This window comes from Andrena cerasifolii, chromosome 8 (assembly GCF_050908995.1).
Source record: "Andrena cerasifolii isolate SP2316 chromosome 8, iyAndCera1_principal, whole genome shotgun sequence".
NCBI classification, from domain to species: Eukaryota; Metazoa; Arthropoda; class Insecta; order Hymenoptera; family Andrenidae; genus Andrena; species Andrena cerasifolii.
In genome coordinates this window covers 10,603,677-10,627,267 of record NC_135125.1, presented here as the reverse complement: position 1 = coordinate 10,627,267, position 23,591 = coordinate 10,603,677, and the positions used below count along the sequence as shown (strand labels likewise).

Below are 23,591 nucleotides of genomic sequence, written 5' to 3'. Positions count from 1 at the left end.
CGTGCTTGCACAAGTAAACCGCATTCTTATTAGTTAAAGTATTTGTTTCAAACTCTGTCGACTCAATTTCCCGCTCACCCTCAGCCATCCCTACGATATGTATGTATAGTTTGTGACGGCGCAACGAGCGCACCACTATTTGATTAGAGCGATAGAGCGTTCGTGATACGAGAAATGGCCTGTTGGACGTGATGCGAGCTAGTCGCACCTGAACTCTCGCACGTAACACCGAGAACGTCACGAGTACCGTAAACTGGGGGAAGCATTGGCATGTTTCTCGAACATTTTCCTATATAATATAAAAATTAACATTTTTACATTTGCTTTAAGTATCCTGTAATACATTGCATCTTTTGTGATTGCACTACAAGTGTCAGAATGCATCAAATTTTTATCTAAATTTTTATCTGTAACCGGGATAAAATTGGCATATCATATCAATAGCACTAGCAGCCGAAGTTTTACCAAATTCAACTTACTTTCTCACTTAAATTTGCCTCTTTTTATGTTCAATGCACTCTCTTTTACGTTTTTTTAATTAACATTTTTAAGCTTGCTTTAAGTATCCTATCATAACATTGCATCTTTTGTGATTATATTACAAGTGCCAAAATGCATAACATTTTTGTTATTTTCCTTCTTTAATACATGTTAAGTAACTGCCAATGTTCCTCCGATTTACGGTACCAATTGAAAGCTGCAGTATTATAGAAAAATCTCAACTGGGAGCTCTGTTTGCATGCTTCTAAAACAGCCTGGCGACCAATTACTGCTCGAGACGAAAGCAAGCGTCTCCTGTAAATCCAAAAATTGATTGGGAGTGGAGGTTGAGAAAGATTCGTGATTGGAGGGTGGCTGTTAAGCGAGTCGAGGACCAAAATCGTTAAGATAGGGGGTGTAAAGACCCGTCCTCGGTGCTGTGTGTGTCGGATCCGTGGAATTGCGAGGGAATCGATGCGCTCGGCGCCGCGACGACCGGCATCTCCCTCCGCGCGACAGTCCTTTTCATTCTCCTTCGCCCACGCAACCGCCTTCGCTCGAAAATAGGTCAAAGATCGTCGGAAAATCGTCACCGACGATAACATTAGCCCACCGTCGACTCTCCGCGAAGCTCGCCAGTCATTTCACCCCTCGAGCGACGTTCGAAACTCCCCTTGCCCACCGGAGAGAGAGAGAGAGAGAATTATTCTAGAACAATTCGCGTTCTAATAAAGCGAATCGGCGATAATGATCCCCGGAACCGCGACATCGTAAACTACGCGCGGCTCCGCAATTACCGAAGGCTCGTCGCGCGCAATTAAGCGTATCGAGTCGGTGGGATTTCAGCGAATTTTCTTTACGAGGCGGAGCTTTTCGTGCCGAGGGGACAAAGGGCGGGAACGAGCAGCTTTCTTCGACAATGGGAACTCGGTGCACGGTAATAAACGCGGTTACCGTTGCGTTCTCGCGCCCGCACGCTTTCCAGGTCAGTTGTTGCGCGCGGACCTCGCGTACCTACCTTCCCCGGTGAGTTTCGGCAAAAGGGTCGGGCGGGAACCGTTCGACGAATAATCTTATTGTCCGTGCGTGCTCGGCGAAACGGCTCCGGCGGGATAAATTCCTGTGCCCCCGCGCGATCATAAGCGAGGATTGTTAACACCCTTAACAACCCCGGGCTATTACGGTCCGCCCGGGAGTTTCTAGTAATCCAAACGAGCATTCGCGCGGTCGCTCGACAATTCCTCGCGGGCACTTGTTTGAACAAATTCTGTTTGCCGTGTGTAGCGCGGCGGGATCGCCCAACTAAGGCTGAAATATTGAACGGGGGAGGGAAACACCTGTAAACGTTGCCGGTTAAATGTACGATAAAACCATCGATCTTCCTATTACGCGGCACTCCGCATCAATCGACCAAATATTTTACGAGAGCCACGCGCGTTCGTATAAAACGGTATGGAGCGTTTTTATGAGCAATAAGCCTTGATTAAAGGTTCATGCGTCGACCCGTTAGTTCTCCAGCTGATAGCTTCGGCGCTGATCTAATTGGAGCGCAGCCGCGTTACGTAAATGATTTTGAATAAGATTCGTCAAAGCCCAAGAAGGTGGGCCCCGTTGAGCGACGGTCCGTAACAGTTTCTGATAATGATCGCTCCGTGGCTGGCTCTGATTGATACGCATAATCGCGACCTAAGCTCGGCTGTGCTCCAGTTGCGTCACCGTATTTCAGCCGCATTTGTTTGCAGCTAAATCTCTGACGCAAACGGATCGCGCGGATAAGCAACGAGAGTAGGCAGAGAGCGTGATGTGGAAAAAATAATTTCGCTTGCGCTCGTAATCGCTGGAGGAATTATTCCGGCGACCGCGAGGGAGACGATGGTCCCATAAAAGCACCGACTTCGTATCGCGGTTAATTCTCTCTTTAACGAAGATGCTTGGATACCCTCCATCATTTTTACTGGTACTCGTTAATCTCGGGCGATCAGAGCCAAATGAAATTTCGCAGGGAACACTGTCGGTTGATCACCAAGGGGAGAGCGTGCGTTCTAATACGAAACGGTGAAGTGGGATTCGAATTGCCGAGCTTATTGGCATAAGACAATTGGGTAATTCCGGGCGAGCTGCGGCGGGCGCGGGGCAGGTATGCGAGCTATTGTGCACGGCTGCAGCGGACCAACGGTATCCGTGACAATGGAAGTATTAGCCTCTGCCGCGTATCGCCGCGGCAACGACAATAAAGCCAGATTAGCGGTACGTGTCGGCAGTCGACACTTTTACCCTGACCCGGCACCGTAATTACCGTAATAGCAAGACACGAGTGAGGCTCGTCGATTGAAATTGCCCGGGTCGCTCGGCGATGTCCTCCTTCGTCGCCTTATACCTGCGCGATTCAAATATATTTCTAATCAACTGCGCACTGGACCTGACTAATGGGTCAGCATTTATTTATTGGATCAATTTCATTGTCGCGTACGGCAAATCTGATCCTCTAATTCCCTGAGGCGCGTTCAGCGAACCGACAAGTGGAGTTAATTGAGCGAAAATTTCAATGCGTCAATCGCGGCGCTGTTTTTCACAGGTGGTAATGAAAAAATATGTCTTTATTACATCGTTACAATTACAATTGCAATGGTGAATGCGCGAGGTTCAGCGTAACTGCTGTCCAGTGTAAAGCAAAAATAAAGAAGGTAGAAAGGAAGGGAAGATTAAGGAAACCTTAACGGAATAAAAGAACGAGCATTATGTTTAGAGGAATTAAACTACGACAAAGAACATACATATATTAGAAGGAATAGATTTGTAATAATAGGAGGATATGTAGGAAAAGGACTCACAATCAATGGATTTATAAGTACAATGGGAAGGCACATACAAATTTAGATAGTCTCTCGTGGTCATAGAGTTCTAAGAATAAATAGAAAGATTAGTGTGGATCAGATCATACAGACACCTCGACTTGCTAGTTGCAAGTATCTTACAAACAAGTTTCAATTCTTCACCGTTCTGACTATGACCTATTGTACACGCAGCAGATTGCAATACCGTAATAACTCCCATCCCCGGCAAATTCAATCTTCGTTTTCCTTTTTCCATTGATATTTCATCCACCGTTACGTTCCATTTCCCCGTTTCAAATTAGTCGAATGCATACGACAACTCTGTGCATCGATGGAACAGACTCTTGCACGTATCCTCGATATCTATTAAATGATACAACCTTCGATATTTTTATTCGATCGTGCAGGGAACAATCCCGCCCGTTTATTGCATTGGATTTCTCTCCGATATTTACTTGAGCCTCGCAATCGAGCTTGCCTCGCTGTCTGCGTATCGTAATGCCCCTCGAATTTGCGGGGAAAAAATTTGTTGCGAACCGAATTTATTGGATCCATGGGATTGAAACATTTACCTGATTAAACGCAAACTCCCTTTCGCATCTGTAGTGGTATCGACCGATCGTACTCTTACGTGTCTAACTCGATTTGTACTTCGATAGAATGGAGTGGTATTGAAAATATCCATAAAGAATGCAGAACTCGGCTCGCGTTTATGGTCGCGGCTGGCTCTGCGTCGACTCGCATCACTTGCCGAACGTCCCGCCCGTAGAGCGCTGGCACCGCGGCGGAATTGATTAAATAATCTTCAAGAATCCTGCCTGTCCTATCATCCTCGTCGGCTAGAATGACGTGCTTTAATCCTGTCAGGTGTAATCTGACGTCGCTGTGGTTTTCTTCCCTGCAAAGGGCGACGAGGAAAATTACCCCTGATCGCGGTAGAACTTTACGTTCTTCCCCGCAATTTCCTGCTGCCCCGTGCTCGTGCAGACATCCGTGCTTCGGAGTAATGTTTAATAGCGAAGGGGATGAACTTTCGCGCGGAATTTCCTTCCTCGAGGAGCTGCTTTAGCTTCGGCATTTCCCAATGGAAATTAAGTACCGGTATGCGCGTGGGGGAGGATCGTTTAAGTTTAAACGTCGATCGGATTCAATGGCAGGTAGGCGGGTCGATGCTTCCTTGCGAGAACAATACGATGACGGCTCCCAAAGTGCGGATAAATATTCTTTTATTGCTCGCTGCTGGCGACGGCCTCGCGGCAGGTAAAGCCATAAGCAGGAATAGACTGGGACTGGATTTCCAGGAAATCCAGTCGGACGCGTCGAATAGAGAATTTGCATTTGCGATTGCACTCGTGAGAGTGTACACGACCTCTCGGTATAATCAACGGGGAATCGATTTTAATATAATAGAGTGACAAAAACGATGTTGCGAACAGTACGCCTGTCACGGTTCGACGTAGTTGCATTTCATTTTTATTTGGATGCCGAAGATCGTCATAAATCAGTATCAAACGGCGTGTATTGAAATGAAAAATCTACCGTCATAGTTTAAACATCGCATCGATGGCTTAGTGCGCCAATATTGTACGTCCACTTTTTGTGAACCTTGAGCTTTTATTAGGCAATAAATAGTTCTTGATTGCTTCTCTATGCTGTATAAAAATCACATTTATACCTGCTTCATAATTTTATAAAAAATAATATTTGTCTTCATTGTGTGCCCCTGAAACTTTTGTATCAGCACGTTTTAAACCTATTTTTCTAGAGAAAGCCAAAAGTGGACGTACAATATTTGTGCACTAAGCCGTCGGTATCACAGTCAATGAAAAGAAAGGCCAATAGAGATAATTCTTCGTTTATTTTTTATGCTGCGTACGACAAATTAATCTTGAACTGTCTATAGAGTCTGGAAACATTACGAAGCAAAAATCATTTAAATAAATTAAGAGGTCATTCTGGTAATCAGGCCGCAAAATTCGGCAACATTCAGGTTTTTTTTCTCAGTGAATACAATCAATAACAATGTCAAACTTTTTTTCGTTTATTAAGCTACTTGTAATGTATGCGGAACAATTTTTTAAACACACTTTTAATTGTGTTTTTTCAATATTATTTGGAGTTCAAAATCGCGCCTTTGAAAAGAAGTACCTCCCTAGCGGGACTGATTTAAGCTCACAGACTCATCTGAAACAAAAAAACCAAGCTGATTCTTAATCATTATGAGTACCGCTATCGCAGGTGCCAGAATTAGCCACGTAAGTCAAAATTTAATAAAATTGCACGCATTCAAACTTCAAGTTTCGAAATTTTCCATTCTTGAAGTTTGAATGCGCGCAATTTTGTTAAATTTTGACTTACGTGGCTAATTCTGGCACCTGCGATAGCGGTACTCATAATGATTAAGAATCAGTTTGGTTGTTTTGTTTCAGACGAGTCTGTGAGCAGAAATCACTCCCGCCGTTTTTTCAAAGACGCGATTTTGAACTCCAGATAACATTGAAAAAACACAATTAAAAGTGTGTTTAAAAAATTGTTCCGCATACATTACAAGTAGCTTAATAAACGAAAAAAAGTTTGACATTGTTATTGATTGTATTCACTGAGAAAAAAATACCTGAATGTTGCCGAATTTTGCGGCGTGATTACCAGAATGACCACTTAATAAGGAAATGGAAAACGAATGGTCAGATTTCTGCCTGCTCGTTGGGTCTCGCGCGGTGGCCTACCCCCTCCTTGCTCCCCAAAAGTCGCCGAACTAATGGGGAGGATTAGTACGTACCCCAGGCAGCGGTAGGTACAAAAACCCCTTGCCTTTGGAGTTACGCACCACTCACTGCTCAAATTTCAAACTGACAACGTCGCGGCTCTTGGAAACCGCTTCGCGAGCTCACAGTGTAGTATTTCGTGCGTAACATGCCAATCGTATCTCGACGCGCTCAGCGTACCAATTGAATTCGTAAAGTGCCACCAACGTTTCGAAATCAACGAGGAACAATTTTGCCAATATTCGCAAGCAACTCTAGCCAATGGCAATGAGCGCTGGAAAAGTGAGCGGCTTCTGGCATCGCGCGTTGAAGAAGAGGAACAACGAAGCGGTTGGTTACTCGATCTTGCTTTCCTCGTTTACTTTCAGTGCTTTTTTTTCCAAAGATTCCGCGCTTGGTCGGAGGAGCCGCCGCGCTCGTTTAACGTGGTGGATGAATTGCATTTTTCTGTTACAGGCGGGCGCGGATAACGAGGCCGAGAAAGGGGAGCAGAGGACCGAGTCGGGAAAGCCGGGGCTCTCGAAGGATAATTGGATCAGAAAGCTCGGGAATTATTCACCGACCGCGTGCCAAGTTGCAGCCAGACCCATGAGCACGGGCGCGATAAGAGTCCTGGACAGTTGTGGACTGTGCAACACCTACGAGGCTACAGCTCCTGGCAGAACTTCCCCCAAAACAGCTCTGCAGATGCCGGACTTGGAGACTATTATCCGTGAATTCGAGATGGGCTATCAGTCGCCCACGAAACAGGACACGGCCACGGAGAAGAATTTCGTGAAGAAGATTGTCGCAGCGTTCGAGGTGAAGTACAAGGTGTACGAGGACCTGAACACCGCGCGCGAAGCAATGAAAAGCCGAGATTCCAGCAACTCAGACTCCAGGACCACGGAAACGCCGAAAAGAAGATCCGGGGTTTTCAGCAGCCCCTTCAAGAGCGTTTCCGACGAATTCAAGCGCCTTGGGGAGACGGGCGTGTCTCCCGCTTCGAAAGAAAGTCGGGGAAACGAAAGAGACGCGAACAGGAGGTCTGGATTCTTCTCCACGCTTTCGAGGAACAAATTGGAGGATTCGAATTATTCTAGAAGATCGGGTATTTTCGGCACTCCTTGTAAGACTCCTTCCGCAGAAGACAGGGACCAAGTTAACTGTTCGAGAGCCGTTGAAGAGGGAGCGAAGAAAGAAGGCAGAAGCTCCGGTATATTTTTTACTCCAACCAAGGACAAGCCTGAGGATTCGAAGAGCTTCAGGCTATCGGGGATATTCTCGTCCCCGGGCAATCGCAGTGCCTCGAAGGAATCGAACAGCAGTAAGTCGGACATCTACACGAGTCCCGTGGATCCGAATCGCAAGGACTCGAGGAACGCCAGCCCGGACAGCGCGTGCATCTTCAATTTCGACAAGGAGGAGCCCAGCGAGAAATTAAGTTGCCATTTCAGCCCGTTGAAGACGTCCTCCCTGGACGAGACGAGGACCATGGATATCATCGATCTCTCCTCGACGCTGCCGGAGCCGGAAGAGACGATCTTCTTCAGCGGGAGCAATCTACCGAAGACCAGCACGATGATCAACGAGATTCGGGAGGAAGAGGCTAATCCGGATGCCGCGGCAGGTTCGCGCCTCGACAGGACTCCGAAAATCGTCGGGGCGTTCCTGAAGAAGCCTATCGAGGTCGAGGACACTTCCATCGACTGGATACCAATCACCGGGAAGAAATTGCCCCGCAAGAGATCGCTGAAGCAGCTGCTCGCCTCGTTGACGGGTAAAAGGTCCCTGGATAAGAAGAGCAAAATGTTCTCCTCGGAGAGGAACCTGTACGAGGAGCCGCGGGAGCTGCAGGATTCCGGCTACGACGAGAGGTCGTGCTCCTCGTCCTCCTTTACTTCCTTGGTTTCCATCACGGAGGCACTGCTGCAGCAGGAGAACAGTTACGCCGAGCCGGAGAGGAGATCCACCTTGAGGACTTTCCGATCGTGCAACTCGTTGAACGAGGAAGAGGACGAGGCTTTCTACGACGCGTACCCTACTATAAAGTAAGTCGAGACCCTTAAATCATCACAAATCCCTATCCCAATCTACTCCACTCGTTTCTAGACTCTCAACAGTTGCATCGTACTAAGAAACTTCTTATTCCCGAATGTTGCAGAAAGCGCTGCCCAAAGAAGCTGTTTCTAACAGAGGTACCGCGCCAGGAGGTGAAGCTGGATCTGGGCCCATGCTACCCTCCACCACCTTTGAAGAAGCTGACGATGTCGTTGGATCGGAAGGCAGTGCCCAAAAAACCTCACTCTCCGGACCCAGTGTACGTACAGCTGGAGAAAGTGCCGAAGCACCCGCATCTCTCGAAGATGCGCAAACACCCGTTCGTCTCTCTGACGAAGATGGACGACGTCGCGGATCCTTGCGATCAGGAGGAGGTGGTGGTCATCAAGAACGACCTCTACGAGGTTGAGTTTCGCAGGAGCAGCGAGAATATCACGTCACCGGCACCCTGCTACAGTCCACCCTCCACGCAGAACCACTACGACGTTCCAAGGAGGTTCGTCTCGAAGTCAGAGACCGAGATCTCGCAGCTTTGCAATACAACCGGGACCGGACGCGAGCAGCTGCCAATTTACGACGTTCCAAGGGCATGCCCGATCGAGAGACCAAGATCCTGCGTCTACGAGGACGCGCTTTCGCTGAGGAGGAGGAGCGCCATCATGGCCAGGCCGTTCTTTCGCTTCGACACCGTTATGCGTGTTACGGAGCTCCACTACGACATCTTGAAGCCGCGCAGCTGTAGAATTTACCGCAACGAAGCGGTGGTTCGCTCTGACAGCGACTTGCTGACCATGGAGAAGCGTTCGTCGTTCTAAATTCCAAACGAAGACGAAAATCGGTGTCGGCGCGATAGTAGGCGACCCTCGTGATTGCGAAGGTTTCTTCGTTTCTAGTACGAGTTGGTTCCAGGCTAGGCTGCTCGATATTCTTTCTTCGTTTCGGTTGACACGATCGGTGACGCGATCAAAATTATTCTTGACTGGAAGTAATTCGCGAATGAAACCGACGGTACAAATGTTTTATAGCTCGACTGTACTATGTACCTGAGATTGCCTGCTTGTGATTCTTTTAGCGTTTGCATTCGAGATGCGTGCATTCAGTAACCCGGACGTTTTATATGGTAACGCGAGCGAGACGTTTTCGAAACAGTCGCGGGATGCACGCGAGCAGCGTTTCACAATAATGTACAAACAAGTATTTTAGTTAGTATGTTTGCTTTAGAATGTAGCGTAGGTAGACATTGTTTCGCGGATCGGGAGTCTCGTATATTTCGCAAGAAATATCTCACGAGATCTCTGCTTGCACTGAGGGTGGAGTGTTCTTTTGTTTGCGAGCGCCGAGGAGCGGTTGCTTTTTCCGTGCGCGCTTTAACCCATTCGCGTGCGAACATCGTTGTCATCTGCCTCGGCTGCGGAGATTCTTTTGTAAAATCTCAGGGAATGGAATGTTAATTGAACAACTCGCGAATGGGCTAAAAGGGTGGAATAACGCGACTCGCCTTTCCTCCGAAGGAAAATATAAACGGCATCAAAGTCTTCTCGTTTCCAGTGGAAACGTTTCCACGAAAGACTTTCCCTCGACGCAGTAGTTTAGATTTTAAAGGTAAGCGTCCCGCTCGTTTTCCGCGGCAAACGATCGACGAGGACGCCAGCGCGAAACAATACAGCGGAGGCGATCCGCAGTCTCGTATATTTCTGTAGAGAAATATTTACAGAGAACTGGATGTTGGGCGTTTTATTCATTGTGATCTTAGAACGTATCAGTATTTCGCATCTGTGCCACGAATCTAATCGTAAGACTAGCTAGCATATCCTAGACATAAATGATTCGTCCGTATATTTACCGGACTGCCGACGGCGAATTGTACAGTTTTATTAGCCGCGCCATGTGTGCACGCACGTACGTTTGTACTTTTTTAATAAAAATCCCAGCAACGTTACGCAATATCTAGTCGTGGATTATCTTGCGGGCACGTTTAGCGGCGGAGTAAAGCGTAACGGCGCTCGAACGCTTACAAGCACTGCGCCTTGGATAATCTTCCCCTGCGATCTCTAAAGAAATGACAGCAGCGTAGTAAATTCCCCGGCAATTGCAGTCGGGCCGCGGCGGAGCCGTTTAAAACGGTCGTAAAGAAAAGGAGGGGAAGTATCGACGGGGGCGAATTGAATCGTCGGTGGAGAGCGCTCCATCGATGCAAATTCTGATGAAATTCAGAGGCTGTAAAGAATGCCCGCGGTGCTTGGAAGCTGCGTGGACACGTAACGGGAGGGAACCGTGTTGGATGGGCGCGCGAAATGGTAGCCTTCTGCCTACGGAGTGTCGATATCGCTCGGCGGATCGGGTCAACGTTCCCGTCACTGGAGAAGGCTTACCGAGTCGGAACGTTCGCGCGGTGCACGGTCAACGCTCGTCCTTATTCTCGTTACGCCACGGAGGCGAGAGGCAGGATCGCGGTGACGTTATGAAAGTAAGTGCGTCCGTACCCGGGGAACCATAACGGGAGGGAATCTTCTCCGAGGTGGAATGTAGCCTGACGCAGAAGCTCGTATGCACCGGGACACGGTGTGACGTGGGCGAGAAGCGTGGGTCGTAACGGCTGGCCATTAGTGCACCGCTGGTTGCACCTAGTGCACCGGGTCGGTTAGGTTGCTGGTTCGTGGGTGTACGTGTCAAGGGCGTCGGATTCGCGAGGCCACCGGTGGCGTATAAATCTTTTTTGAGGGAACCGAACGGGGTGAGACCCCAACTTACAATCAGTTGCTTACTACTCGGCCGATCTTGACTGCCCAGTGGTTGCAATTTAGGTATTTACTAGCGAAGGCAACGTTATTGTTTTATCTGTGTGTAAATGATGTTTGATCATCGTAGATTCGTTAGTGCATGTAGCTTCGTCGCGGGTGCAAGCTGCACAGCTGCGGGATAACGATAGGAACGTATGCACGCCAATGGACACAGATTTATGAGCCCCGGCTATGCGCGTACATCTATATTCCAGTATTATTCTTGTAGCTTCGACGTGATATACACATGCACTGTATCTCCACCTAAAAATCCAGCCTCGTAGTCTGCACGCTTTGGCTGTAATTTTAAGGCGAGAGTCTTGGCTGGATAAAAGAAACGCGTCGCGCTAATTAATTTTTTAAAATAACCCCTTGATGGTATCGGTGTACCTATGTACAAAGTCTGCCCTTTCTCGTTGAATTTTTTTCTCAAAATTTCCGTCCACTCTCCTGTGCGAGATATTCACGGAATATTCAGCTCTCTCCCTGACGCTTAACTCTCTAAAGAACACTCCAAAAAGATGCAATTAACTTCCGATGCAAACAGAACCAGCATCGAAGAAGCAACTTATCCGACGACGGTTAGTTCCTGTTTCTATGGGGAGGTTCGTTGCACGATAACGTTTCCTCGTAACTTATCGGGTCTCTTCCCTTTGCCGAGATTGATCGCATTAATTCGTACTAATTTACGAGTGGCGGGGCACGGTGCTCGAGCGTAACGAGTTCGTTAGCTCTCCACTCGAATGGCGTTAAGAGGCACGAAAAGATATCCTAAAGCTCGGAGAGGAAGCCCCAAATCCCCGTAGCTGTAAGATGCGCGAAATACCCGTCGGGAAGGAGATGCATCCACGAAATCGCAAACTCTTTGTCCTCGAAGCGAACCTTTACCAGCGACGATGCAAATACGTCTTAAATCCGATTAGAATCGGCGAAACTACCTTTTGCGAACTCTGGGATTAGACCTCCCCGTGATTCGCCGTATCGTGTCGCCGCTACGGATTCGCTCCGTCGCGCGCGCGAAAGCAATTCCCAATTTACAATTCCGTGTTGCTGGTTGCGATTCAGGAGGCTTCCTCGGCAGAACACGAAACTACTTGTAGCCCCCGACAGGGAGTTTAGAGGCAATCGAATCGCCGAGGATGCGAATCCGGCGGAACGTTCAAAGGCGTCGCGCCACCCTGCGTTGCATTAACGCCGACGGCGAGTTAAAAGTCGAGCGAGCGCGTGAAAGAAAAAAAGTAATCGCAGCGCGGGTGTTTTAACACTATCGAGCGCGGGTCCCCGGGTGACTTTAATGTGCCGATGAAGCGGGCGAGCGTGCGAGCAAGAATTCGCATGCAGCAATGGTGGCCGCGTATCAGCCGGGGAGAAGAAGGTCGACAGAACGACGGAAGGAGCAATTTTCCAAGCTGATGGCCTAGAAAATTGCTGCAACGTGACCGCGTCGACGTAGTGTCCGGTGTGAATGATTTTTTTAGTACTCCTTCGCCCTCCGCTTAACCGGCCACGCCGAAAAGGTCGTTTCTTTAAATCCACCGTGCCTCCAACTATTCTATATCGCGCAGCTTCCGCGAGGGTACGTGTGCCTGACGTCCTTGTTGTTCGATTGGACGCGAACGGTCCTATTCGTCCGCAACGCCGACCGTAACTCGATACTCGAAGACGAATTTCTGGTAAAGGCGGCTCCATTTATGGGGCACGATGATGACTGGGTTGAATCGTGTCGCGTCGTAAAATGTTTTACGATTCGACTGGTTCCCCGTTAACGAGTAAATAGGGCTTTCTCTCGGGCGCTTCCCCTTACATAATAGTTCTCCTTAGCACAACGACGGGGAACAAGATTACCGAGTTCATAAATACCGTTTCTTGTGCGTCATTTGCATCGGTCTGCAATTAATTCTAACCAGTGCCTCAAACTCCAGCCATTCAGTTAACCAGACTCCCCCCTCGGCATTCATCCACTTCCGCCTCCGCTTTATTCGGTAATTAAACCCTCCCGTAATTTACGCGAAATGAATTTCATAATCGCGCTGTAACAGTCTGAGTTAAGTGTCTCGACAACAATGGGGCCATTTCTTTTTTCCAGGGGAAGCGACAGGGTTGAACGAGGAGGCGAGGATCCGGGTGTGCCGCGAATTTTTGTCGGCCTCGGGACTATATCGTGGGAGATTCTATCGCCTCGCAACGGTTGGAAATTCGAAGAGGCAGCTTTCGTCAATAACGGATGCGTCCCTTATGCAAATAAAGCCGCGCGCGCTGGTTTGCTGGCAGGCGAAAAGCCTGGACGTACTACTTACCGGAGGAAAGTGGTTTCGAGGAGATACGGTCGAACGGTGGAGCGAACACGATCGCTCGGGGGAAAATGTGCGGTGAAAAGTTCGTCCACGATCGAGCAATGAATCGATTTTATTGAATCTATCGGGACACGGTTCGCCAATCTTGCACGGTCCAATGTTCAGGCCGGGAACTGCAGGAGAATGATCAGGTACGTCGACAGGACCCCGACGATCTGGAAAGAATCGCGACGAGTTTCAGCGCGCGACTACAGCGAGCGGGACCATTTAATCAGCCGTTGGTCATCGTCGAAGCCTCCGGGGTTCAGATTTTGGATGGAGAACGAAAGCTCGCGGCTTGGGCATCGCGAGCGTTTCAACGGTCGAGGGAACACACCGGCCAAGTGCATTCGCTTGAAACCGAAGAAACTCGGGCATCGCGGGACTATTACGGGCTCGTTTTGTCGGCGAAACGGGAGACGGAGGAAGTGGATTACAGGATCCACCCGAAGGCTTCTCCTTCTCGGGGATGCAATTTGCGATTGCTCCCGTGACGTTTCGAAATCATGGTTATTAAGCGGCATCCAATTAATCTTTCCCTTTTCGTGGGACAGTAAGCGAGCGCCTCGTAACTGGAGCGACTGAAGTAAGAACGATTTTCCCTCGGAGTTGTTTCGAACGCAAAGAGGGGAAGGAAAATGGAAGGGACTGGCCATTATTCGCGATTAAAGTTCTCCTCTTCGTAAAGGATACCTAAAATGGATTTACCGAGCAGAGGAGCGGTAGATTCACCTCGAACAGGCCGCCGGCAGAGAAATATAGCCGTCTGCTCAAAAAGTGTAGCGAGGCACGAACGGAGTCCTGCGGAGAACATGCGTCCATTAGTCGAAAGGCGCGTCGCTCGATTAGAAAATAAAGCACTCACGTCGTGAGGGAACCTCTGGATCACCCGTGCGTCCCACTGGACAAGGATCGCGCCCATGGAGTTAGCCTGCAATTGATTATCTCTCTGTAACCATTGCGGCTCGGTGAGATCAATTTCGGGAGCAGCAGATCTCCGGTTGCGCGGAGATTAAGGGGAATCTCCCCGTCGATTCCTTGGGCTCCGGTAGAATCAGCGACGCGAGAAACTAGTTAGCCGTACCTCGGTAATCGTGTAATCGCAGCTGATATGAAGGATCAGGAGCTGCGCTATGAAGGCAAGCAGCCAGGCGAACATGTTCAACACGAGGGGCCAGGTGATCACCGTCCAGGGCTTCAGGATAACCCAATCGATGATGAAGTACAGGTTGCTGACGCTATGGACACTCAGGTTGCCAAGCCAAAACAACAGGGACCACGACGAGAAGACGTTGAGGTACTCGGCGATCAACATCAGCTCGTCGTGCAGGTCCTGGATGGTCTTGCACGCGGAAATATCGAGAGAGTGTTTAATTTCATTTCTATCTACATACGCCAACGACGAGTCTACTCTTCGAGTGCTCGAACCTTTCTGCTGACGGTGCTGCTCTTGTAGCCGACGATCGGCGGTAGATTCTCCCATGCGATCTGGTTCAGCTGATGGAACCGTTGGCCGATAAAGATCACCATCCCGCAGAACTTGTACACGCACATCGAGGTGCCGATGTAAGTGAGCAAGTAGGCCGCGTTGAACATCCAGGTCTCCTGGAACGCGTACATTCCGCTTTGGTTGATGACGGTCCAGGAGATGGCCAGGCCGAACATGAGAACCCAGATCAGGATCCCGATTCTCCTCTCTTTGCGCGGGTAGCCTAGTGCGCTCAGATTCTCGTCGAAGTCCTGGAGATCGTTCCACACTCGGGTGAACGCGCGCCTCGTGAATATCGTCGCGACGAGCTCGTACGTCATCACCAAGTAGTTGACCACCACCTGCAACGTCGCGAGTCACACTTCCCTGCACCTTCAAGTCTCCGCGGAGCTAGGTTCACGTACCTTTGTGGTTTCAACCACCCCTAATATCGACTTCTCCCTCGTCGTGTTGATGAACTTTAAGTACACTATGTACATGATGTACGAGTAAATGACCATGAAGATGAGGGAGAACACAATGCAGGCGTTCGACGGTGTCAAACGATCGCCCGCGAAATCGTACGGCGCTACGCCGAACACTTTCATTATGCAGGCTACAGGGTAGACCGCAGAATACAGTGGTGAGTCAGGGCCGCGGTACTTCGTGACGCGGCTCTTCTTCTGCGCTGTCACTTCGGCGAACGTAGTCTCCACGTCGAAGGGCTTCACGTCTATCTTCGTTTTCGAGACTACGTCCTTTCGGGTGTTGTGCCTCGGGTCTCTTTGGAGCAGCTCCATCTCTTTGATACCTTGCGAGCACCTCGAGCTGCGAGAGAAAGTAGAGAGCATTGAATTGTAAAAATAAGAATAGGAGAGACCGGGGCACATTTATGCTCGATACGGTTACAAACGAATGCTGTACAACATTTTCGCGGCATTTTATATTTATGTACAATTGTGCCGCAGTGCTATCCAAAACTACCCCACAACTGGGACACAATTGGGCAAGATACAAAAAGTAATTAATGAAGAAAAAATCGTTTAAGGTATTGTACAAAAATCAGAACAATTCATATTGTTAAAGATAGGTCTAAAGTTCGCCTGTGTATAAAACAAATGTTATTTTTCCAGCGTATGAAAGAAATATGCTGCAGTTTCAAGAAATGTGCAACTGTGCCCCGCTCTCCCCTACGCGTTGCGGCGGACTGCGATGGAATTATTGTACTCGTTGGCTATTTGGAGCTTGGAGGAGGCAGAGCTATTTGGGCGCACTAGAATTTTAATGAACTGCAGATCTCGATGGGCTGTCCAGCACTGTTTTTCTGGTAGCGCGAACACGTGTGCCTTTGTGGCTATGTGGTGCGAAAACAGTAGGCAAAATTGTGGCAGAAAGGCGTCGATCGATAAATTAAAGGCGCAAAACGAGCGGCCGTTCGGTTCTAGGTTCCAGCTAGCTATTAGTCACCGCTTCCGGTGCATGGAGCGCGCGCTATCGATTTGAAATATTAGCTTCGTGGGAAAAAGAGGAGATTTCCGGTGTGACCGATCGCAAAGGACGAGGTGAACCCGTATCTCGCTTATAAATTCCTTCAGCCGCTGATTTATTGTTCCGTCGCCAGTCGTTTGTTCGCTAACAGCGTACCGAATACAAAGCCCACTCGATGCGCACCGTAATAATAATTTATTACCACAACGCATGTATCGTCGAGCAAAGATATTCATTTGAACAAAGCTCCGCCGGAACACTGGCGCAATTGCGAGCTGGCGGTCGAGCGATATCCCGAGTGTCATCAGAAGCCGGGAAACAAACGAAAATATTTGATAATATTCGGGAGACTGCACGCCCGCGCCCGATACAAATGGATGGATGGAGAAATCCAGTAAAATTGTTAGCGAGATCAATTCGATGTCCCGGTTTTCTCCGTTCCGTGTATAACAGAATTTGCGAGCCGTACGACGAGCTTGGAGCAATTTAATCGTGGCTAGTGAGGGATCAGAATTCGCGATGCAAATCACGCTCGGCCGCGCTGCCTCTTGGGAAGAACAACGATGCCGAATACAATGGCGCGCGAGATAAGCTGTGGAGTCGATGATTTACGAATTCCAATGAATCAGAGGCGCATAAAAGGCGAGGAGAAAATCACTTACACGGGAGGAAAGAAGTCTGCGTCCCCGAAGAAGAGCGCGGTTAAACGCCGAGGAGGAACTGCGGGGCGAAATCATCCCCGACGGCGCAGTAAATGGTCGAATGTCTCCGAGCAACCGCGCAAATAACAGGGAGGATTCAGCGCGGTTGCGGCATTCCATCGGCCGCGATAAAACGGAATTAAAGCCTCGACGGTAAACAGTCGTACGTGGACATACATTTGCTATCGGTCGGGCGTCGGGACTTCCAACTGTCGTTAGATATTAGTCCAGAGTGCGGCTGATGAATTATTGAACAGGCGGAGGCGAATAACAGTCTGGCAAAGTGGATATACGCCCCCGTATCCTGCGAGGAGGCTCGTCCATTGCCAGCCGAAATTTACTGGCCGCGCGGCTAATCGGGCCATCTTCGATCGGGCTTGTTTTTAATCGAGCCCCGAGTTAAGTCCGACTCGCACGTGGTCATATATCGTATGCAAGGGTTGTAAACAACTTTCCTGCACGCTAGTAACGTCGTTAGATATTTGCCGAGCTGATGGTATGGTATTTGTTGCCGAGTAATGGCTCTATTATCCTTTTGGACATCGTTCATCGTCATCCACTTCGAATCGACGGAAACACGCGTTACAGTACTCGCGGAGCTCCTCCTCGGAAAATACACCGCGCCTGAGAACTACTGGAGCACGTCTCTCCCTGGAGAACGGAGCTGAACCTCTAGACCTGTATTTGCTCGGGCGATTCGATTATTCCCCACGGCGGGGCGGTACCTCGTAAATCGGCTCTTCATCATCGATTGGAAATTTATGAAAATTCTGTTAATTAGCGAGCGATTCTATGTACATAAATTAGTAATGTAGATGAACCGCAGCCGCGCGCAAGCTAGAATGCTTGATAATCGAGGGCCTCAGTGGGAAACAAGCACATGCCACCGTTTTATGATTTTAAAGGCAAGCACGTTGAATTTGGAAGGATGGTAAATTTTTCTTTCGTTATCTTTCAATTTATTCTCCTTACGCGAATTTATTTACCACTTGTTTCCGCGTTTGCTTTGTATAAATGATGAATTCCTCTAAGTACATATCTGTTATCTCCATCTTGAAAATAATGTAAGATGAGCCGAGCGGCATAGGCCTTTTGTATTTGCTCAGCGCGAAGAGAATATACTATTACTCTGCTCGGTGAAACGTGCTATAATATTAGGACGTGGTACGGTATAATTACACTTATATTGCAGGAACAAATTAACGGTACAAAAAAAAAACGGAAATTTATGCATATATTCCTCTAATATATTTTCCACTGGGCCCGTCAATCGCGCTCGATTTTTCAAGCATCTGGTCGATCGACGGGGAGGTGGAGCAACGAGTAATAGGGAAAAGGAAGGCGAGGTAGGTGGAAAAAAAAACGCGGTAATGTAAAGCAACGTATTAGATGAAAATTTACGGTGGAAACTGTCTCGTCAGGACGACGCCCCGGAGAAATGCAATTTAACTCGGCGCGCGCGATGAATGATATTCATCGAGCGGTCAACACACCGGCTCCCCGTGAATATCCGTGAGAATAAAACCTATTTTTATCCTACTTCCCGCGGAAAATTGCTTCGGCGGATCAGCTGGATTTTTTGCATAAATCTTACGCGCGCCCTTTTCGATGCTCGTTACCGCGCCCCGAGCTCGTTGCGCGAGCCTGTCCGCCGAGTGTTTTAATAAAACGATGAGTTTGCTGTGCGGAAATTGCGAGAGAACCGGGCAGGTAATAATAACAGCGGAAAGGAAAGAGGAGAGCAGCTGGATTGTAAAATAGAAGCTCGCCAAACATCCGGCAGTGAAAGTTGCGCCGAACGGAATCGAGAATCGAGAATCGCCGGCGAACACTAGCAATTTTTTTTTCGAAATGAAAAACACGGAAATCCTTGTTCTTCGTGCACGCTAATTTGCTGGTTTCGCCAGCGATATCGTCGACGGAGAAGGCAGGCGTCGCGATCAGCAAAATGACGATGAAATCGGCAAAGGAGGAACTGTTCAGGTGGATCTGCGAGAAGCACGCGACGAACAGCTTCCTCGACATGAGCATGATACGCGAGAAAGCTCTGGACCTGACGAACGCTCGCAGACTGAACGGTACATGTATCTTGTTGAGAGAGCGCTTGAGTGTCCGAAGCGGCGAACGCAGTTAGATCGACGCGGGGAAAGAAGTCCGGACGCGAATTAGTGTCTGTTCGTTGAATTCTCGCCTGTTTCCATTGCGCAGGTTTCAAGTGTTCGAATAATTGGATCACTAGTTTCCTGAAGGAGCACGGCTTCTCGGCCGATCCGGCTAATCCCTCAGGGCCGATCTACGGCAACTATCGCGACTGGATCGATGCGATGAGGTCGACGATAATCAAATACAAGCACAGCGACCTGTTCCACGCGGACGAGCTGACCATGTTGTCGGATATCCCTCCGACGAGGATCACGGCGAATGAAACCGATACCGCCTGCTCGCCGATAAATCGAATAACGATCCTGATGGCCTGCAACTCGTCGGGAACGACGAAACTGCCGCTGCTAATCTGCGGCTCGTACCCGTGCAAGATAACGACCAAGGAGCACGTTTACTGCCACAGCGAGGACTGTTACATCAGCGACGAGCTCTTCAGGAATTGGTTATCACGGCTGGACGATCGTATGTCCAGGTGTAATCGAAAGATCCTGCTGTTCCTTCCGCAGAACAGAGCGCGCGCCCTAAAAGATTTGCCACTGACCAACGTGAGGCTCCTTTACATTCCTGTGGGTTTCCCGCCGCTTTTACGACCGCTGCGAAGGGACGTTTTCCATTACGTGAAGATGATCTTCAGGCGTAGGTGAGTCCCGGTGAGATGGTCTTCTCCAGACCTCCGCCAATGCTTCTTTAACGTCCACGCTCGTCGGGGGCCCGCGAGGCTTTGCTGCGGATCAACGAAAACGCTTGGATTATGTCGCGTACCTTCTTCTCCCCTCGTCTTTTCCTCCGTTTTAACGATTAAGCGTTCGCAATGTTGGTTAAAGCTATGCGGAAAGATTGAGCCAGTACACGGTGGAATGGAAGCTCCGCGACGTCCTGGAATCCCTGATCGACGCGTGGGAGACGCTACCAAGAGAAATCATAGTCTGCAGCTTCCAGAGGACGCACTTCAGGACCGACGACTGCTTCCTGCAGATCAGTTGCAACGGTTGGACCAGCTTGAAGATGGGAATCTCGTTCAAGAGATTCGTGACGTTCGACGACAACCTCTCCGATAAGCAAGCGTCCCCTGTGGAGAACAACCACCGTCACGAGTATAATCTGAGACCTAGCTGCAGGGATGTGCTGGATGTGAACGTAGACAGCGCGAACTCTGCGTCGGAGAAGGAGAAACGATCGCTAAAACCCGATCGAGATTACCGGGCGACGCTTCTGGATCTGAAAAGTAAGAAGAATTTAGGGCGCCCCATGGCGACGAATCGCGACTTAATTCGGGAGGATAAAAATCAGGGCGGAAAACGGACGCGATTGAGGGTGGACGTAGTCGAGAGGAGCGGTGACCCGAGGAAGTTGCGGAGGAAAACTTACAGTGAAATTCACTTTGCCACGAAGGGGCAGACTGGCAATCGACGCGCGTCCGCAGACCGAGTTATTAAAAATGCCTTTGCGTCGAAGGACCTCGACGTCAGCCCTTCGCGATCGATCGACTGGGAGCCGGTCAAACGGGACGCGCTTCAAAGACGCCCGACGGAACGGAGAGACGTTACCGGATCCATGCAGGCCACCATAGACAAGGCTTTGTCTTTGACTACGCCTGCGGAGGCTCATTACGCTAAGAAGCTAAGTGACAGTATCTACGCCGCGAGGCAGGAGGCCAAGAGCGACGCTGATTGCCAGACGGAGTCTAAAAATCTTAACACAGACGACCGTGGTGAATCGATCTGTATAAACGAAGAAGTGGCGGGACCTACGTGCGAAAACACGACTGAAGAAAGTCCGAGAAAGATTCCCTCGGGCCCGCCCGAGCTCTGCCGACCATCTACATCCGCAAAGGATTGCGATTGCAACACTTCGTCGGAGATTAAGCCAAGCTTTGAGACAGTCGACGCGAGACTGCTTAAAGAATCATCCCCTATCAAAGAACTCGAATCAGATGTGGGAAATCAAACGTTACCGGGACAGGATTCGCAGCCGGCATCCTCTGTTCGCGAAGAAAGTTTAAAATTCTCGGGGAACAAGCGACGGAAGTCCACAGAGTTGAGCAGTCCCGGGAATGCCTCGGACAGCGACGGACCGAGGGAAAAAAAGTTGAAAATGGATTACAATTGGTCGAAGCAGTTCGAAACTACTTTTGTTTTCGGCTCCGCGAACACTTCGGACCCCGGGAATTGTTCCTCGCAGCACCAGCGCGACGAGAATATCGCCGATTGCTGCATCATCCAGTCGACACCATCCGTTTCCCCGAAAGATTAGAAAGTAGGTGGAGGTTTGCACTGGCGCTTGGGGAAAATCAAAGTGAATCGATTACGGACGATAAAACGGATAGAAATTCTCGTGAATATCACACGATGTCGGGTTTTGTTGCCAGAAACGAGTTACGTACTTCTTTTCTGAATGCTGCTACTTATATCCTTTATTCGAGGCGCGTCTACGAAGCCGTAGCAACAATTGCTGTGGTTGTTACTTCTGAATAATGCGAAATGGGTACCAAGGCTGAGGCGGAGGTTCGGCGCATGCAGGGGATGCTGAAGGATTTATGACGTATCGCTGTGCGACCGCAATAATTCATAGCGCTCGCATCTCTGTTGCTGATGGGAGCTGATACCCACGTCTAGCAATTTCATCGCGATTACCATTTTTACGTTTCAGTCGATATTCTGAAATTGCGAAAAATTTGGTGGGAATCCACGTTGAAATGTATTCCTCGACACGGGGGAACTTTCTACGAGGACCTCGGTCATTAAGGAGCATGGTTCTTCTGAGTGGTGGATTTAAGGGAAAAGGCCCAGGTGGCAAATGTTCCGGAACACCCTGTATACATAAGAGAATTAGAAATAAATTTACGCGCGTGTGCTATGAAATTTATGGGAAACAAAAAGAAATATAGTGTTTGGATAAAATCATAATTTTTCCGGAAGAGGCCCAGGCGGCAACTGCTCATCGGCCGCCCGTTAAATTCGCCACTGGATCCGCCTCTGGAACTTCTGTAAAGACGCTGAAGCGCGCGTAAGATGTGCCGCATAATTACAGGCGCATCGCATTCAGCCGCGTTCGAAAGACAAGCAATCGTTCCTTAGTTGACCGACCACGTACCGTATACTCGATCTTCTTTAATTACATTTCTGGGGTTGCTGGTAATTAACAACTACAGATAATATTGTGAAGAAAAACGTCATTACTTGTATTGAATAATAAATGCGTAAACATAATCGAGCCATTTCGCTGAGAAAAATATATCACGGGAATGTTACTTCCACGTGATTTCGCGCGCGTACGTGTTTCGTGTGCATAGTTATGTTTCAATAGAAATTCTTATTTTTTCCGAGCATTAACATTTACAACAAAGCACAACTTCTTTTAGGGTGAATGCGCAATACCATCAGATTTCAAATATTCAAAAATTTGCTAGGAATGTGACATAGTATAGATTCTTTTTCCATTAGAAGAGAAAGTGCCACTTTCATTCTGTACACAATCGTACGTCGTTATGCAGGAGAGTTGTACAATGTACCCACAGGCAGATCTTTAACTTGCTGCATAACATCTAGAACCTTTGCTAATATCTGGGAATGTATCGTTGATTTCTCTTGATCGGCATCGATAACACACCACGTACTATCTTTTAGTTTTTCATAGTTTGAAGCCACGCATTGTTGAAGCTTATTGGTTTCGAAGCGTTCATCTCCCCAGTTACCGCGTAGCTGCTGAGATTCTTTTGAAACTTTAAGGAAAATCACTGCATCTGGGCAAGGTAGTCCCCTATCGGGTTCCTTACACCAGGATAAACTTTTGCCGGTCGTAGCTGCTGTGTAAGCAGCACCTGAAGCTGCGTACCTGTGATAACGTTACACTTTAAGTAGTACAGAATTGCTTGTTTAATAGTTGGAAGGCAAAACAATGATCATATGTGATTACCTATCAACAACAAGGGTAGTACCACTATGTAGAGTCTTCAACAGTTCCTCTTTGCATTCCCAGCGATTTGCGGAGAATAATAAATGTGCAGTCTCCGGGGAATATTCCTGCTTTTTAGACAGGAACTCGTGTATTATCCCTCCGATAGTAGTTTTTCTATCTGCAATACATATTTCGAGCTTTGAGGTTATGTTTACATTCGAAAACGAAAAATCGATTTGTTCGACATTTCAATCGAGCCGAATTTCTATGAATCAATAATTTAAAAGAACAAATTGTCACGTGACATTGAAATTAATCGCGATTCGTCAAGATTAAATGAGAACGAATGAATAGCGTGTTTTTACTTGGGAAAGATCGCGATTCCGCGGGAATGTTTCTTTTATTCAAAGCTTCGATTAACATTTTCGTTTGTGTGGATTTGCCCGCTCTGTCACACCCTTCGAAAACTATTAAAGCTCCACGCCCCAATGGCATTTTCAAATCAGTTATTCAGTAGAAAATGCTATAGAAAATGCCAGCTGGGATATAGAGTGTATGTAAACAAGATATCGAAGCAATATCGATTGTGATAGTTGCATTTGAATTAGTTCGAGATCCCGCGTCTTTAGTTCGAACAGTCTT

General features: G+C 48.4%; 4 protein-coding genes across 5 annotated transcripts in view; 2 read left to right on the top strand and 2 right to left on the bottom strand.

Annotated features, from left to right (window-relative positions):
• Positions 1-10,065, top strand: part of LOC143372368 (uncharacterized) — a 54,748-nt gene extending 44,683 nt beyond the window's left edge. Inside the window, exons 1-3 of one of the 2 annotated variants that reach the window (XM_076818511.1) lie at positions 6,273-6,409; positions 6,536-8,109; positions 8,223-10,065. In XM_076818511.1, coding sequence (XP_076674626.1) covers positions 6,341-6,409; positions 6,536-8,109; positions 8,223-8,934 — 2,355 coding nt within the window. In that variant the 5' untranslated portion in view covers positions 6,273-6,340 and the 3' untranslated portion in view covers positions 8,935-10,065. Of the gene's footprint in view, positions 1-6,272; positions 6,410-6,535; positions 8,110-8,222 lie in introns of those variants that run through there. The other variant, XM_076818512.1, reaches the window with a different exon arrangement.
• Positions 10,066-13,270: 3,205 nt separating this feature from the next.
• On the bottom strand, positions 13,271-15,500 carry LOC143372434 (uncharacterized). Its single transcript, XM_076818578.1, has 6 exons — positions 15,126-15,500; positions 14,661-15,062; positions 14,317-14,574; positions 14,098-14,163; positions 13,941-14,033; positions 13,271-13,408 (listed from the first exon to the last, which is right to left on the bottom strand). Exons 1-6 carry the CDS (start codon positions 15,498-15,500, stop codon positions 13,355-13,357), a joined length of 1,248 nt encoding a protein of 415 aa, XP_076674693.1. The 3' UTR covers positions 13,271-13,354.
• A 2,671-nt stretch (positions 15,501-18,171) lies between these two features.
• LOC143371897 (uncharacterized) lies at positions 18,172-21,621 on the top strand. Its single transcript, XM_076817521.1, has 3 exons — positions 18,172-18,967; positions 19,098-19,692; positions 19,877-21,621. Exons 1-3 carry the CDS (start codon positions 18,838-18,840, stop codon positions 21,303-21,305), a joined length of 2,154 nt encoding a protein of 717 aa, XP_076673636.1. The 5' UTR covers positions 18,172-18,837; the 3' UTR covers positions 21,306-21,621.
• A 586-nt stretch (positions 21,622-22,207) lies between these two features.
• LOC143372736 (thymidylate kinase) lies at positions 22,208-23,499 on the bottom strand. Its single transcript, XM_076819258.1, has 3 exons — positions 23,315-23,499; positions 22,968-23,127; positions 22,208-22,886 (listed from the first exon to the last, which is right to left on the bottom strand). The coding sequence occupies exons 1-3, from the start codon at positions 23,442-23,444 to the stop codon at positions 22,538-22,540; spliced, it is 639 nt and encodes a 212-aa protein (XP_076675373.1). The 5' UTR covers positions 23,445-23,499; the 3' UTR covers positions 22,208-22,537.
• Between the last annotated feature and the right edge of the window lie 92 nt (positions 23,500-23,591).

Bases quoted from the DNA above. Each gene is read 5' to 3' on its own strand.
- LOC143372434 (XM_076818578.1), bottom strand. From the start codon at position 15,500: ATGGAGCTGCTCCAAAGAGACCCGAGGCACAACACCCGAAAGGACGTA. The intron at 15,063-15,125 runs GTACGTGAACCT...GCGACGTTGCAG, and splicing joins GGGTGGTTGAAACCACAAAG to GTGGTGGTCAACTACTTGGT. The intron at 13,409-13,940 runs GTAAATCCATTT...GATTCTTTCCAG, and splicing joins ATCTACCGCTCCTCTGCTCG to ATCGTCGGGGTCCTGTCGAC.
- LOC143371897 (XM_076817521.1), top strand. From the start codon at position 18,838: ATGACGATGAAATCGGCAAAGGAGGAACTGTTCAGGTGGATCTGCGAG. The intron at 18,968-19,097 runs GTACATGTATCT...TCCATTGCGCAG, and splicing joins GAACGCTCGCAGACTGAACG to GTTTCAAGTGTTCGAATAAT. The intron at 19,693-19,876 runs GTGAGTCCCGGT...TGTTGGTTAAAG, and splicing joins AAGATGATCTTCAGGCGTAG to CTATGCGGAAAGATTGAGCC.
- LOC143372736 (XM_076819258.1), bottom strand. From the start codon at position 23,444: ATGCCATTGGGGCGTGGAGCTTTAATAGTTTTCGAAGGGTGTGACAGA. The intron at 23,128-23,314 runs GTAAAAACACGC...TATGTATTGCAG, and splicing joins GGAATCGCGATCTTTCCCAA to ATAGAAAAACTACTATCGGA. The intron at 22,887-22,967 runs GTAATCACATAT...ACGTTATCACAG, and splicing joins ACTACCCTTGTTGTTGATAG to GTACGCAGCTTCAGGTGCTG.